The sequence below is a fragment of the Tetrahymena thermophila genome, assembly GCF_000189635.1.
Source record: "Tetrahymena thermophila SB210 genomic scaffold scf_8254731, whole genome shotgun sequence".
Lineage (NCBI taxonomy): Eukaryota > Ciliophora > Oligohymenophorea > Hymenostomatida > Tetrahymenidae > Tetrahymena > Tetrahymena thermophila.
The window spans coordinates 25429-39927 of record NW_002476495.1 but is presented as its reverse complement, the minus strand read 5'-3'; the positions used below and the strand labels follow the sequence as shown (position 1 = coordinate 39927).

The window sequence follows — 14499 nt, the reverse complement described above, 5'->3', positions numbered from 1 at the left end:
ATTATGCAATAAATAATATAAAAATACAATTTAGAATATTTACATTTAAATTTATTTCTAACAGATAAATAATATTTATTTCAGATTTAAATAATTTCTTAATAGTTCATTATTAAAGTTAATTAATATTTAGAATAACTAGCATATTTAGTTTTTTAAGTAGTTTATTTCTAAGAATTGTCTAAATATTTGTTTCACTTTAAATTAAAATAATAGTAATTAAATAATTTTCAATAATATATGTATGTATTCATTCGTATATATTTGTCATAATTAATTATTTTTTATTGAAACAATATTTTAAAATAATTTTTAAGAATAAATAATATTACTCAATTAACAATGTTAATTAAACTAAACTTTTATTGTTAGATAATTCAGTAGCAAACTTATACAGTCCTTAGTGATTTATTTAGTTTTCCCTAATTAAACCAAAAAATAAAATTAATTATTTTATTTTAAAAATATAATCATTAATTAATATACTATGAAATTCAATTATAAAACAACTAAATTAATAATTCTTAAAAGCTGATAAAATTTAATAAAATTATTTAGCAGATTTACGAAGCGAATCATTTAAATATAGGTGGAATTTTATTCAAAATATTAAATGAAAATTAGAATAAACTACATTTTTTAAAGAGGTAATAAAGTAAGAATATAAAAATCAATAAAAATAGATATTTTTCCTAAAATTATACCTAAATTAGTTTTTTTTATTTATTTGGCTTGTCTGAATTTAATATGAAAATTAATAAATAAAGTAAAATAAATAATTTAATTAATTTATATAATTTATTTAAAACTAAATTATAGAATATTACTGTATCTGCAAGTTTAGTATCTTGAGATTTGAACACTCTGCTAAAGAAATGCCAAAGCTAGAAATACCTTTACTACATAATTTATTCTAGCTTTAATAAATTTGAAATATTTTAATGAATATTATTTTTATCTTTATTGAATTGAAAGCTAAATTTTTTATCAATTAAGATTAGTTTAAATAAATACCTCAAACAAATATATAAACTAGAAAGCTTTTTACAAAATGATATCCCAGTACCAAATGCATTTAATCCTTAAGATCCAACTTAATTATTCCTAAATATTAAATATGAGAATTAAAAATTTCAAAATATATAGTTTTAAGAAGCTATTGTTTTATTACTTTAAATTAATAATCAAATTTTCTAGATTTGCACATCTTGCTAACTGAATTCCTAAATTAGATAATCCTTGGTTTTATATATTATTTTCTCTTTTTACATTAATTTTAAAACATAATAGAATAAGTAAATTAATTTTAACTATCAGCAATCAATCAATCAAAGTTAGTAAAAAAATATAAATCAGTCAGTAAATAAAAAGTTAAGATTTACTGTAAATATAGTTCTAAATATGTTAGATTTATGCATTTCTATAATCCGTTTGCTAAAGCAGAAATACCTTCGTCGCAAATATTACTTTTACTATTTATTCAAATAAACATCTACTTTACTTTATAATCACACTAAAATTTTATATTTCAAATTCGCAATTCCTAAAAAGTTTTTTCTAAAAATATCATCCCCCCTCCCTCCCTCCCTCCCTCCCTCCCAAATATAAAAATTTTTTTAATTTTAATCAAGTGGGTTGGTCTTCTGTATTTTTTAAATGATATTAATTATAACTTTAGTTAATTAACTAAATAACTAAATAAATATTATATTATAATTATGTTTTTAATGTTATAATGAATTTAAAAGCTCTTACTTAAGAAAAAGCTTAAAAATAATGAGATTTTTAAAGTTAGATAATCCAGAACCCAAATCAGAAATACTTTTTGCTCCAACATTATTGAATCTAAGTTGTTATAAAAATAAATTTAAACTTACAGAAAAGAAATTAATTATGTATTTACTATAGATCTATCAATAGAGATTAAAGAGAAGTACATTAAGATAAGCCATAACATATTATAAAAATTGCTTATTCACTAATTTCACATTATCTTAATTTAGAAATTAAATTATTAATTTAAATATTTTTCACATTTAAAAAGTATGAATAAATGAATGTATGTATGTATGATGTATGATATATTTATAACATAAAATTTGGGAATATTATTATCTAAGATTTTAGCTAAAGTTTATATTATTTTATTTTAGCTATTTTTTATAAATAATTTTAATGCGTTATCAATCAAGTATTATGTATAATTTTATTGATTTAATTTATTAATTTAATAAAAACAAGAGTTTGTTTCTATTTTAAATAATCAATATTTATTTTTGAATAATAATGGTAAATTTTACTATAAATAGATTTCAAAGGTTTTAAGATCTTTAAATTAGAAAGGAAGAATATTTGCTAGTTCTAGTAGATTTTTGTTGCTTATATTTTATTTGCTTTAGAATAACACAATAAATTAAACATTTTTTAGTGTAAAAATTATTAATTTATTACTTTAAATTTAACTAAATATGTTGATTCTTCGGAGCGCTTGATGTAATAAACTTTTGATTTAAAAAAATGTTATTCTATCTCATAAATTTTTTTATTTTATATCATACATCATTTAAACTTTCGAAAATATTTGTATTTTCAAGCATTTTTTGTTTATTTTAATCTTAAAAATCAGCTTAATAAATTTTTATATTTTATTAATAACCTTTGATACTGTTTTTTCTTTTTTCCTTAAAAATTTAAATATTGTTTAGTTTGTTGATTGAGGAAGTTTTTCCTTTCGAAAACTTCTTTTTTAAATTTTTGTATTTTTAAAAACTGTAAATTAAAAAATTTTGCAATCTACCTCAAAATAAATATTTATTTTAAAGAAAAAATAAAATATATCTTCTTTTATTTAATTTATAATTTTAAAAATTATTTGATTAAAAGAATAAAATTATTTTATTCTAAATTTTTCATTTATTTCCTTTATATTTAAAGTTAATTGATAACTGAAATTAATTTAAAAAATTTAACAAAAGTTTTGAATAACTTAGCAAAAAAAGTATGATAAATAAATAAATAATATTAAGACTTAATAAAATTTCAAATTTTTACAGCATTAAAGCTTAAAAAAATTATCATATAAATTATTAACTTCTTTTTTTAATAAAATAAATTTGTTAGTTTATTTGATAGCTAGCTAATTTTATAACAACAGCTAAAATTTAGCAATAATATTTTTTCTTTCTATTCAAAGCAAAATAATTTCAAGGTTTTGAGAAGTAGTTTGTCGAATATAAAATACTTTAATCTTTTAATACAATAAATTTGTTTGCTTATTTGATAGCTTATTTTAAATTAACAGTTAAAATTTAGTAATAATATTTTTACTTTCTATTCAAAGCAAAATAATTTCAAGGTTTTTAGAAGAAGTTTATTGAAGATAAAATTCTTTAATCTACAATATCTAAACTCTTGTTTAAGCTGTATTTTTTAATAAATTTTTACAAATATTTGGATTACAAGTCTATTGAATTTAAAATATCTAGCTGCTTCTCAAAGTAATTAGATTTTTTTTCTTAATTTTAAGAAAAATATTTAAATTTAAATAAAATAATGTTAAAAATGTACCTTTTTGTTAATTTTTTACAGGTATTTGCTCAATATAATTTGAAGAATATCCTACTAACTTAATAGCTGCTAATTATTCTTTTGTTAACAAAATCATAATAGATTTTTTTAGAAATATGATATCTTTAAATAATTATTAGATATCCATATATTTTACAGCATATTTATATAAAAATTCTTTTTCATGGTTTCCCAAATCTGTTAGACACGTGTTGTTTTTGCCTTTTTGTTATTTACAATTAAGCGTTTTAAGAATAAATCGATTTATTAAATTTCCAAAGCTAAATTTCTTATTTTCTTCTTAAAGAGATGGTACCTTTTAGCATTGGCATTCATAAATATCAATATTTGGATCTTGAGATTAAAATATAAAATCAGCTTAATTTTTAGTAACCTATCTCTCATTTGACTTAGGAGAAATAATATTAGAATTGCTTGATTTTTTAGAGTATAGCCTAGTAATTGCACAGTCATTTTGTAATAACTAAAAATTTTATTAAGTGTTATTAAATTTATACTCTTATTAGCAGGATTCTCTATAGTTTTAAAATTTTTCTTTTTATTATTGATTAAAAAATTATTTACATTATTCATTATTTAAATTATCTTAATGTTTAAATTTAGAAATATTAGATTCATCTTAATTTTATTTAATTATTGGAGACCGTCTAAATTAATTTAAGTTGAAGGATTTGTTTGTTGTTATATTGCTAGATAATTTGTCTTAAAAAATGTTTCCTAGTTGAATATTCTAGTTTTACTAATATCCCTTAAACTTAAAAGCTTGTTATTCTTTTTGTTTTTAATTAATTTATTAATTTTCTTCATTTGTTTCCAGAATTTCATCTTGAAAATTTGAAAAAATATCAACTGTAATATTTTGGCTTTATATTTTTGTTTAATTGACTTCTATATTTTCTTTTGATTTTACCATAAAATTAGGAACATTAATGGTAAAAGAATTTTTATCTTCTAAGATTTCTTCTTCTTTTTCAAGATTTGCTTATTTACTGATTTCAGAGCCATTTTGTTAAAGAATTTAACTTTAATTTAGAAATTCTTTGCAACAGCTTTGGTGCATATTCTACCTGAATATTTGAATTAGATCTTTTAATATTGCTTTCTATGAAAATCTTTTGCAAAAAAATCCAAACATAATAAGTAAGTTAAAAGCACTGTTAACAAGAGCTAGTATTTCTGGAAATGTAGCAAACTAAATCAAAACCTAGAAAACAGCTTCATCAATCTGCAAGTTTACTTACAAGTAAGGACTATCATTTGAGTTTGAGAAAACTTAACTCTAAATTTCATAATTTATTGGGCTAGAGTTATACTATTCTGATTGAATAATAAAGCCATCCTTTACTTTTGTAATTTAATTTTGTGCTTTGACAGTGTGCAAAAAATATTAATTTGATTATGTATACATAAACTCATTTTTAAAGCCAACTTAATATTATTTGCTAGTAATATTGTATTATTAAGTATATATCTTTAAATTAAGTTAAGCTGTATTTCCATCAATAAGGTTATTTATATCAGTTTAATTTGCACAGTTATTTGGAACAAAACTTTTTATATTATCTATAACTTAGCAAGAATAAATATAAATTGATATAGAAGAAAAAATATTTTGATTGCTACTCAATTCTAAGTATTTGTTCTCAAGTTCTGTATAATCCAAGCAGTAATATCCTGTTAATTCTGGCATCGAACATTTTATGATATTGATATGAGTCAAACTAAAACTTTATTAATTTTTAAATGACATTGTTGCTAAAGGTACAATATATGTAAGATTCATCTAATTTTAATACTAGTCTATGCTTAAATTTATTTCATAATCAAATCTAAATGCAATTAAATTTTCTTGAAGTGAAATTTGTATTAAATCATTAGTAATAAAGCTTTATGATCTAAATATTGGGTCAATCTTATTTTCAAAATATTGCAAAGTCAAGTATACGAAATATATAATTATAATTGACAAAATGAGTAATGAAATTATAACCCCTAAAATAGTTCCTTTTTTAAAAGAATTTCTACCTTATAGAAAGAGGAAAGGTTGCGAAAATAAATCTAATTTATTTAAAATCATCATGTTTAAAACAATTTCAGTTTCTTATTATATACTTTTCTATCTATCTATCTTTATATATTATTTTCTATTTTCTTTATTTATTAGTTTATTCTACTTATTTATTAAATTAATTTTAATCAAAATAAATAAAAAAATTTTGTTATTTTAAGAAAATAAATATTATATACAAAATAAAAATAAAGGAATGGCTAAGTAGAAGCAATTGTTTGTATTTAATTTTTGGTTTTTTTGTTTATAAATTATTAAATAATTAATAAAATTAATATTGTTGCTAATCAATAAAATAATTATAATATTTATTTTTATATCATAATTATTAAGTACTTTAGTTTCTAACAATATAAATAAACGATGTAAAAAGCAAGATAAATACCAGTGTATCATATTTTATTGGCTAGTAGATCATATGAAATATGAAGCAGTTTTAATACCTTATTTTTATACAATAATATAAGCGAATAATAACTAAAAAAAAAAATAAAATATAAACCTTAATATCTAAATTTTCAGTGTGCAGCCTTCAAAAATGCTTTATTTTAGGATACTATACATTTTATATAATTATAATATCTACTATATATTTATATTTAATATTACAAAATGAATGATATTTTCATTCACTCTAAATTTATTAATTAATTTATTTCTATTTAAGGAAGATTCTTAGTAAAAGTACGTTCTTTTTTCTAATAGTAATAAAAATATTTATAAATAAGATAAGATCAGATAAGATATTTAATTAAAAAATCAATCAAAGAAAGAAGCAAGCAAGCAAGCAAAAGAAATTTAGAAGTAATAACTTTATAATTCAAGAATTTTATTTAGAATAATGTAAAACCAAACCTTTCAAAAGTTAGACTAAAGTTGCATTTTTGCAATATTAAGCTTTTTAAATCTTAAATAATAATTTAATCTACTCTGCTCTTGTAAAAGCTTGTACTCTATGCTGTAGAATGATTATACTTATAAGATAATCTGCCATTCTAGTTATTTTGAAAATGATAATATCGTTTATGATAAAAAGCCTGCTGATATTACTTACAAGCAATATTTTGAGCTGAATATGCAAAAAGTGACCAGCTTCAAAAGAATCATTAATCTGTTATTAAAAAAGTAAAATGAAGATACAAATATAGATTATTTTAAAGACTTATAACTTGAAAAACCATTCGTTTCTGATCAAAAAAAAGTAAAAAATATAATTTCTACTTTTAAATTAGACTATCCTTGTCTCCCACGTGATATCCTACTACTTTATAGAGTATTGAATGGTCAAGATGAAATATCTGAGTCTGATTAATAATAAATATTGAAAAACATTTTTCTTTTTGGAAAAATTTCTTATTACAACACAATTATTGCTTTTAATTTTACACCTTTCTCTCAACCTCCATGCGGATTCCTCTAAAATATGAAAGCACTTCCTTTTGTTAAAGTTTAATATAATTAGTAAAGCACTAAGAGACTTTATATAGATTGCGAAAATTTCCTTCAACATGGAAGAGAGTGCATTTATAGTTTTCTATCCGTTGAGCAAAATGGAGATATGTATCTATGCATTCATGATCAATCTATTTAGTCTTTCTTAGAAAATGTGCAATACGCCAACTATGATCCAGATTTTTAATGTCTCGATTTAGTAGATACATTATATCACCCAGGCTCTGACACTACTACTTTAGGAATTAGAATAAGGGCTACAGCTTATTTCGTTCCATTTGATTAAAGTAACTCACTAGATGGCTTTTTCTACACATACACAATAAGAATTTCTGATAATGGAGTAGCACCAAACAAAAGATATAAATTGACAACTAGAAATTGGGTAATCAAATGTGATGCCGTTCCTGATAAAGAAGAAATAGTTTCAGGCCCTGGAGTTATTGGTATGTACCCAGAAGTATTTTAAGGATGCGAAGACTTTGTTTATCAAAGTTGTTGTCCATAAAAAGGTTTTACCGGCAGCATGAAAGGGTCATTTTAGTTTAGAGACCTCTAAACTGGAGATATTATCACAGCTAATATCGATGAATTCCCCTTAAGACCAAATATTAACTAGAAAATAATTAAATATAGTTAGCATAGCAAATAAATATAGCAAATTTACCCACCAATAAGCTGATTGATTTTAGAATTAATCATTCATATGAAATCAAATATAAAAAAACCGATAATAAATAAATAATCTTTTTATTTACATATGCTTACATTCCATTAAATAATTAATATCTATCTGTTATAAAAAAATATAATTCAGATTAACAATATTCAAAATATATTTATATTTATTCACTTTATTAAATTTGCTTATTAATTCATAATTAAATAAAATATTTAAATTTATTTATTTATGTATTAAATTTAATTATTATAAAATCAAATTAATTTTTGATAATATTTAAAAAAAGTTTAGAAAAACTTAATTAAAATTTATTAATAAGATATCTATCTAACTAAATTCAGATTATTGATTGTAAAGTCAAAACATTTTTTTTCTTATTTTTGACAGAAAAAAAAGAGTAAAATGCCATTTTGATTTCAAATAAGTGAAATTTAATGTTAATTAAGATAATTTACCTACAAGTTTTGTGGGGAATATATAAATTTTTTATTAAAAATTTTGTAATTTTGATTAAAATTCACGAAAATTCATTTGTTTCCATTGAATTTTCTAAGTATTTACTTAATTTCATTCAAAAGTAAATGAAATATAAATAAATTTGAAATTAAAACATATTTTCAAAGATTCTATCAATTTTTCATCAAAAAAGTGATTTTTAAAAATAAAAAGAATAGTTTTAAAAACAAATGGCTGAATGTTTATAAGAATCTGCTTAAAAAATATCAGAAGAAATATAAGAAAATAAATAGAATTTTGAAGAAAATTATTCTAATAATTAAAATTCAATAAAAATAAAATTAAAATAAAATAAGTTAATAAAAATAAAAAATGAAGCTTTATAAAATGAAGAAAAGTGGGTTTAAGAGCTCAATGACGATTCTCTTAAGGAAAATTATGGAGACTATTAACTTGTCTAGAGCTTATAATAAACAAACAAGAAATGGATTTAAGTAACTCTACTCTTCATAATTATTTTTCATGATACAATTGATTTTTTTAGCAATAAAAAACTTTTAAAAATAAATGAAAATTTTTTAATAAACAAAACATATAGATTAAGGATATTGATGATTCTTTTTTAGGAAAGAATATCTTGATTAGAGGGAGGTTGCATAATCTAAGGATTATTGGAAATTGTGCGTTTTTAATTGTAAGACAACAATCTTAAAATATTTAAGTTGTTGCACAAAAGCAAGCTGATATAACTTCTAAAACTATGATTAAATGGATTAAAAAGATACACCTTGAGTCAATAATAGATATTCATGGAATAGTTTAAAAACCTAATATTCCTATCAATTGTGCTTCATCTTAATATGAAATTTGTTTGAAAAAAATATTTGTAGTATCTAGGAGTAGTTCTCTTAATTATGGAGTAGCAGATATTTAAAGAATAAAAAAAAAAAGTTTAAAAGAAATTAGTGATGAAAATGAAGAAATAGATTTAGAAGATAGAAAAGCAATAAATAATTCGTTTTTATTTAATACCATCAATAAAGTTATTGATTTAAGAACCTCTGCTTAGCAAGCTATATTCAGGCTGAAGTCAAGTATTTGCCAGATGTTTAGAGAAAATTTATTGCTTTAAGGGTTTATAGAAATTCATACTCCTAAAATAATTTAGAGCTTTAAAAAAGAATATTCTGATAGCTTTTCTCTTGATTATTTTGGTATAGATGCTTAACTAAGTAATTTTCCAAAGTTTTATTCATAAATGGCTATTTAATCTGATTTTGAAAGAGTCTTTGAAATAGGTCCTATTTATAGGAAACTTCATGGTAGAACTCATCACACTCTATGTGAATTTATTGGAATGAATCTTGAAATGGAAATCAAAGAAAGCTACTAAGAGGTTATTGATATCGTAACAGACTTACTTTTTAGTATATTTTTAAGTTTAGAAATGATGTTTTAATAAGAGCTACAAATTGTTAAAGAATATTTTCCTTCTTAAACGCTTAAAATAAAAAAACCTGTTCTGTAAATTTCATTTTAGGAAGCTTGTAGTTTATTAGGTGAAGTCTAAAATTAGATGGATTATTTAGATAATATAAATTAAGTAAAATTAAGTAAAATAATAAGTTAAAAGTATGATACAGATTTCTATATAATCACTCAATTTCCATCTATTTCAAGTAATTTTATGGATATAGTTTGTGATGAAGAGCCTAATTATACATATTCTTACAAATTCTTTTTAAGAAACGGAGAAATAGCATCTGGATCACAAAGAAATCATGATCCTTTATCTTTAGAAAAAAGAGCTTTACAATATGGAATTGATATTAATTCAATAAAAAAATATATTGATGTAATTTCTTATGGTGCTTATCCGCATGGAGGCTGCTGTATTGGTTTGGAAAGATTAATTTTGTATTACTTAGATTTATAGAACATAAGAAAAGCATCTTTATTTTCTCGAGATAGCAAAACAATAAATCCATGAAAAAGTCAAACAAACAACAAAAGAAATTAAATTAATTTATATATTATTTTTTTTTTTGAATATTATAAATATGCTATTTTTATCTTTGGTAAATTCACCTTAATAATTCGTATATAAGAATATATATTATATTTTCATATATGTATTAATTAAAGATTTATAATTATTTTTTGGTTATTAATATATTTTTATTAGTGGCTCAAAATTAATGAGTAATTAGAGTATTTAGAAAAAAAAATTTTAATTTAATAAAATGTTATGAAATATTAAAGATGTAGTATTAGACTGAGCAAAATTAATAGATAATAAATATGTGAGACTTTTAAGTTTATTATTTATTTTATAAATTAATTCAGATAATTATAAAAAATTTATTAAATATTGATATGAATGGTTTTTATAAAAATAGTATGTATTCAAGCAAGCAGGTAAATAAATAAATAATAATACTTATTTTGCTAAATATTTAAAATAAGAAGAATATATTTATTTATTTATTTATTTATTTATTTATTTATTTATTTATTTATTTATTATTTAAATAAGTTAAATTAACACTTTTTAATTATATTATGAATTATTTTAATAATATAAATATTAAAAAGCAAAACATAATAATTAATTTAATTAAATTGTGTGATTTTAAATAATTTGTGCTTTAATATATTTTAGAAATAATTTATTAATAACTGAAATTATTTTAATTTTTGTTGAGGTAGGTTTGCAATTAATTTTATTGAGGAAGTTATTGAATAAATAAATTAAACATGAATTTGAGTTATAATAAATAAAAAATAGAAAATTGAATCAACGAGGTAGCATTTCAATAGAATTTCTGAGGAGAGATGCAACTCTACTGATATGAATTTTTTCATACTTATCTTCTAGATAGAATACCTCATTTACAATCAATTTGATATCTTCTTTATCTAGAATAATATCTAGCTATTCTTATTCTATCTTGTTGTACTACTGAGTTATAATTTTTTTGAACTCTTCGATAGTAATAATTTATTTGTGATTAAACATTTCAAGTAATGTCTCATAAGATGCTTTGTAAGGATCTAAAACAACTTCTTGAGTGTACACACTGCACAATTTTAGAAGCACCGAAAGTACAAATCTACTTTATTCTTCTTATTGTTTTTCATCAATTGATTTTTTTTTCAGCAGCTATATGCTTCCATCAGACATATTTTGATCTACATTTTTTTCATTTTGTTTATTTTTATCAGAGTCTTTTTGTTCAGCTTTCTTTTCAGTTGAATCTCGCAAATCTATTTCAATTTTCACAGATTCTTCATCTTATTTATCTATGGAACTTTTTTTATTGATTTCGTCAGCCTCTATGTCAACTAGAGACAAATCTTTATCTTACTCTCCTTTATTTTAATTAATTAAGTCTTCAGATAGATTAACAAGTGAATCATTTTCATCTTTTTGTTCTTCTTATCCTTCTGGCTTATTTAGATGAGTTTTTTAAGGTAAAATACTTCCTTGGTTTCTTGGGTTAGCAGTTGGCCTTGGATTTTCTACCTGTTCTTAATCTTACTCTTTTTCTTTTTAATTTTTTTCATTATTTCCATCTAAATTATACTTTGTTTAGTGTTCAAGAGAAGCTTGAGAAGAAGGCTAACTCGAATTTGACTATTAAATTTATAGCAAAGCTTTCTCCAAATAGTAGAATTCATCATTTTAGTAGTTGAGGTATCCTAGTTTGTGTATCAGCTGATCGATGCTTTTTAGTTTCATTTGTTCTATTTATTTCAGTTATTCTATGATTTCAGGGCGAAGTTTAATATGATTTCTCTTGGGATTATTCTATCTTCTCAAGTGTTTTATCAAGCGATACAGCTTTTAAAAGGCCAGAGTAATTTGCTCCTTTTAATTTGAGACAACTTTCTCAATAATTTATGGGTCTTTTAACTGCTAGATATGAGTATTAACAGCATATTTCTTTAAGAAAAATGGGATAACAAAGAATAGTTGAAAGAGAATCAAGAATAAACCAATAGAAAATATAACTTAGCATTCCCAACTTTTAGTGAGTTATTTAGAGTAATTAAATAGGAAAACCATGATCCAAACAATCTAGAGGACAAGGGTAAAGTGCACTAATTTAAGAGGGAATTACACAGCCCTAAAGGGAAAGAGAGACTGATGTCTGCTAGTTGCTTCTTCAGTGTAAACGTGTTAATCTTAAATATAGCTGGGATATTTGATTTTGTTGGAAAAGTGAGCTTGTCTTTTCAAGTCTAAATTGAGAAATTTAATAGATTCTATTTCGTATTAGTGTGATGCTGTTGTGATAAGTTGCTGAACAATAATTAGCTGCCTTTTATTTTCTATCCAACCAACAATGAAGGAAATCAGAGGTAATAACAAAAAAATTAAACACTCGATTAGCCAATCTTCAATGAGGTCAATAACTGTAACGATCAAAAAGAAAGTAATTAAGATAATTAGAGTAGTTAAGCTAATATTAAAAAGTTGTAAATGGCATTTTGCTTGAGCTCTTCCTAAGTACTCAGCAAAATTAAAATCCTCCCTTAAAACCATTGGTTCTGTGTAGCAAATGTGAGTGATAGGCATGATAAAGTCTTCTTTGATAAGAAAATATTAAATATTTTTGAGGCGCTCTTCAAATTAGGCTTCAGTTTCATCCTCAGGATCTACTTCTAAATAATCCATTCTATGAATCCAATTCCTCTCATATAGCATGTAAGTGTTGCTGAAATTCTAAAGAATATAGGCATAAATAGTAGCAATCAGTATCCAAAAAATACTAAAGAAAGCAAAAGTAATAGTGAACCCGTAAATGTTGAAATATTCTAGCTGGATGACATCTAAAAATCTGTTATAATACAAAATCTGAACAAGAGTGTTCAAACTCATGAGAATTATAACATCCAATATGATTATCCTGAGAGACTTTATGTAGTATTTTTCTAAATACTTACTCATCGAAGATCTAAATCTAGCCAAAAGTAACACAAGAATTATCAAACCGCACAAAATTAAACCACAATACAAGGATATCTCATATTTTGATATTCCTGATACATCTTATTCAATATCCTTAATATCGACTTCATCTTGTCTTATCTAATTTTTATCATTTTCACAATTCATTATTCCATCATCAACATTTATCTAGCAGTCTCCAGCTATATTTTTTTTAGCATTCTCATCTTTTTTTTCATTTTCAACTTATTTATCACTGATATCTTTTTCAGACTTTTATGCAACTTTTGCTTCTCCTTTTTCACCAACAGGAGGACCTAAAATCTATTCTGGCTATTTAGTTTCCATAGGAGTTTAACTTTTTTTATCTCCCTATAACTAGTTGATTTAATTCATATTTTCAAGCTGCTGATCTGAAGGATCAGCTATATCCTGAGGAGGAGATTTTTTCTAAGCCTCTTCCAAAGGATTTTCTTAATCTACTTTTTTTATACTTGTATCAAAAGAGGAATTCCCGAGCACGTCTTTGATTTAGCTTTGGCTTAAAACAAAAATATTCTTTCTCTAAAGATTCTGAGGAACAGTTTCAATATAATTGCTTTCCTAATCCATCAATTAATCCTCTTTTTCTTCTTATAAATTTTCAAAATTATCATATGGCGTAGTTTGAAGAAATAAATCTGAAAATTTATGGCTGCTATTGTTGTTAGTTTTACTTAATTTCTAACTATTGTCATTGAATTAAATGAATTAACTAATATCGTTAGCCTCTATTTCTTATAATTTATTTTTCAAAGCAGACTATGTAGATACCACCTTTGATTTCATTCTATTTAACTCTACTTCTTCCTCATTTAATAAGTCAGCAAAAGTAAATTATGTAGATCGACATTAAACTGAATAGAAAAAAGAACTTGAGGAGATAATGAATAAAATTATGGTCTAAATGTACAAATATTTCATTTATTTTATATTATATTTTTTGAACAAGCGAAAATGAGCGAGTGAATAATTGAATCTATGTATTTTAATATTATTTTATTTAAATATCTTCTAAAAAATCAACTAAAAATCCTATCCTAATTTCCTTATAGTTTTTGCTCAGTTATTATTTATTTATTATCCGTTTTTAATTTTCTTTATATTTTACATATAACTAAAATATTGTTTTTGATTCTACTCATTAAGCAAAATCAATAAACCAATAACACAAACGTATTCATTCATTCATTTAATTTTTCAATCAATTCATCATTCACTCAGTCAATCAATCAATCAATCAATCAATCAATAATTCAT

General features: G+C 22.2%; 5 protein-coding genes across 5 annotated transcripts; 1 reads left to right on the top strand and 4 right to left on the bottom strand. All coding sequences in view use genetic code 6, as the record gives it.

The window, feature by feature from the left end:
• Positions 1-106: 106 nt before the first annotated feature.
• TTHERM_000592779 (kinase domain protein) lies at positions 107-2597 on the bottom strand (the record flags this gene model as incomplete). The annotated part of the gene is made up of 11 exons (XM_012796415.1): positions 107-197; positions 333-422; positions 828-917; positions 1015-1104; positions 1172-1261; positions 1383-1472; positions 1756-1845; positions 1904-1993; positions 2301-2393; positions 2452-2501; positions 2559-2597. The coding sequence occupies 11 exons, from the start codon at positions 2595-2597 to the stop codon at positions 107-109; spliced, it is 903 nt and encodes a 300-aa protein (XP_012651869.1).
• A 753-nt stretch (positions 2598-3350) lies between these two features.
• Positions 3351-5371, bottom strand: TTHERM_00592770 (hypothetical protein; the record flags this gene model as incomplete). Its single annotated transcript, XM_001011636.2, has 2 exons — positions 3351-3514; positions 3568-5371. 2 exons carry the CDS (start codon positions 5369-5371, stop codon positions 3351-3353), a joined length of 1968 nt encoding a protein of 655 aa, XP_001011636.2.
• A 1105-nt stretch (positions 5372-6476) lies between these two features.
• Positions 6477-7232, bottom strand: TTHERM_000592751 (transmembrane protein, putative; the record flags this gene model as incomplete). Its single annotated transcript, XM_012796414.1, has 1 exon — positions 6477-7232. One exon carries the CDS (start codon positions 7230-7232, stop codon positions 6477-6479), a length of 756 nt encoding a protein of 251 aa, XP_012651868.1.
• A 1244-nt stretch (positions 7233-8476) lies between these two features.
• On the top strand, positions 8477-10236 carry TTHERM_00592750 (cytoplasmic aspartyl-tRNA synthetase; the record flags this gene model as incomplete). The annotated part of the gene is made up of 2 exons (XM_001011634.1): positions 8477-8740; positions 8845-10236. 2 exons carry the CDS (start codon positions 8477-8479, stop codon positions 10234-10236), a joined length of 1656 nt encoding a protein of 551 aa, XP_001011634.1.
• An 807-nt stretch (positions 10237-11043) lies between these two features.
• TTHERM_00592740 (transmembrane protein, putative) lies at positions 11044-13812 on the bottom strand (the record flags this gene model as incomplete). Its single annotated transcript, XM_001011633.2, has 1 exon — positions 11044-13812. One exon carries the CDS (start codon positions 13810-13812, stop codon positions 11044-11046), a length of 2769 nt encoding a protein of 922 aa, XP_001011633.2.
• Positions 13813-14499: the final 687 nt, after the last annotated feature.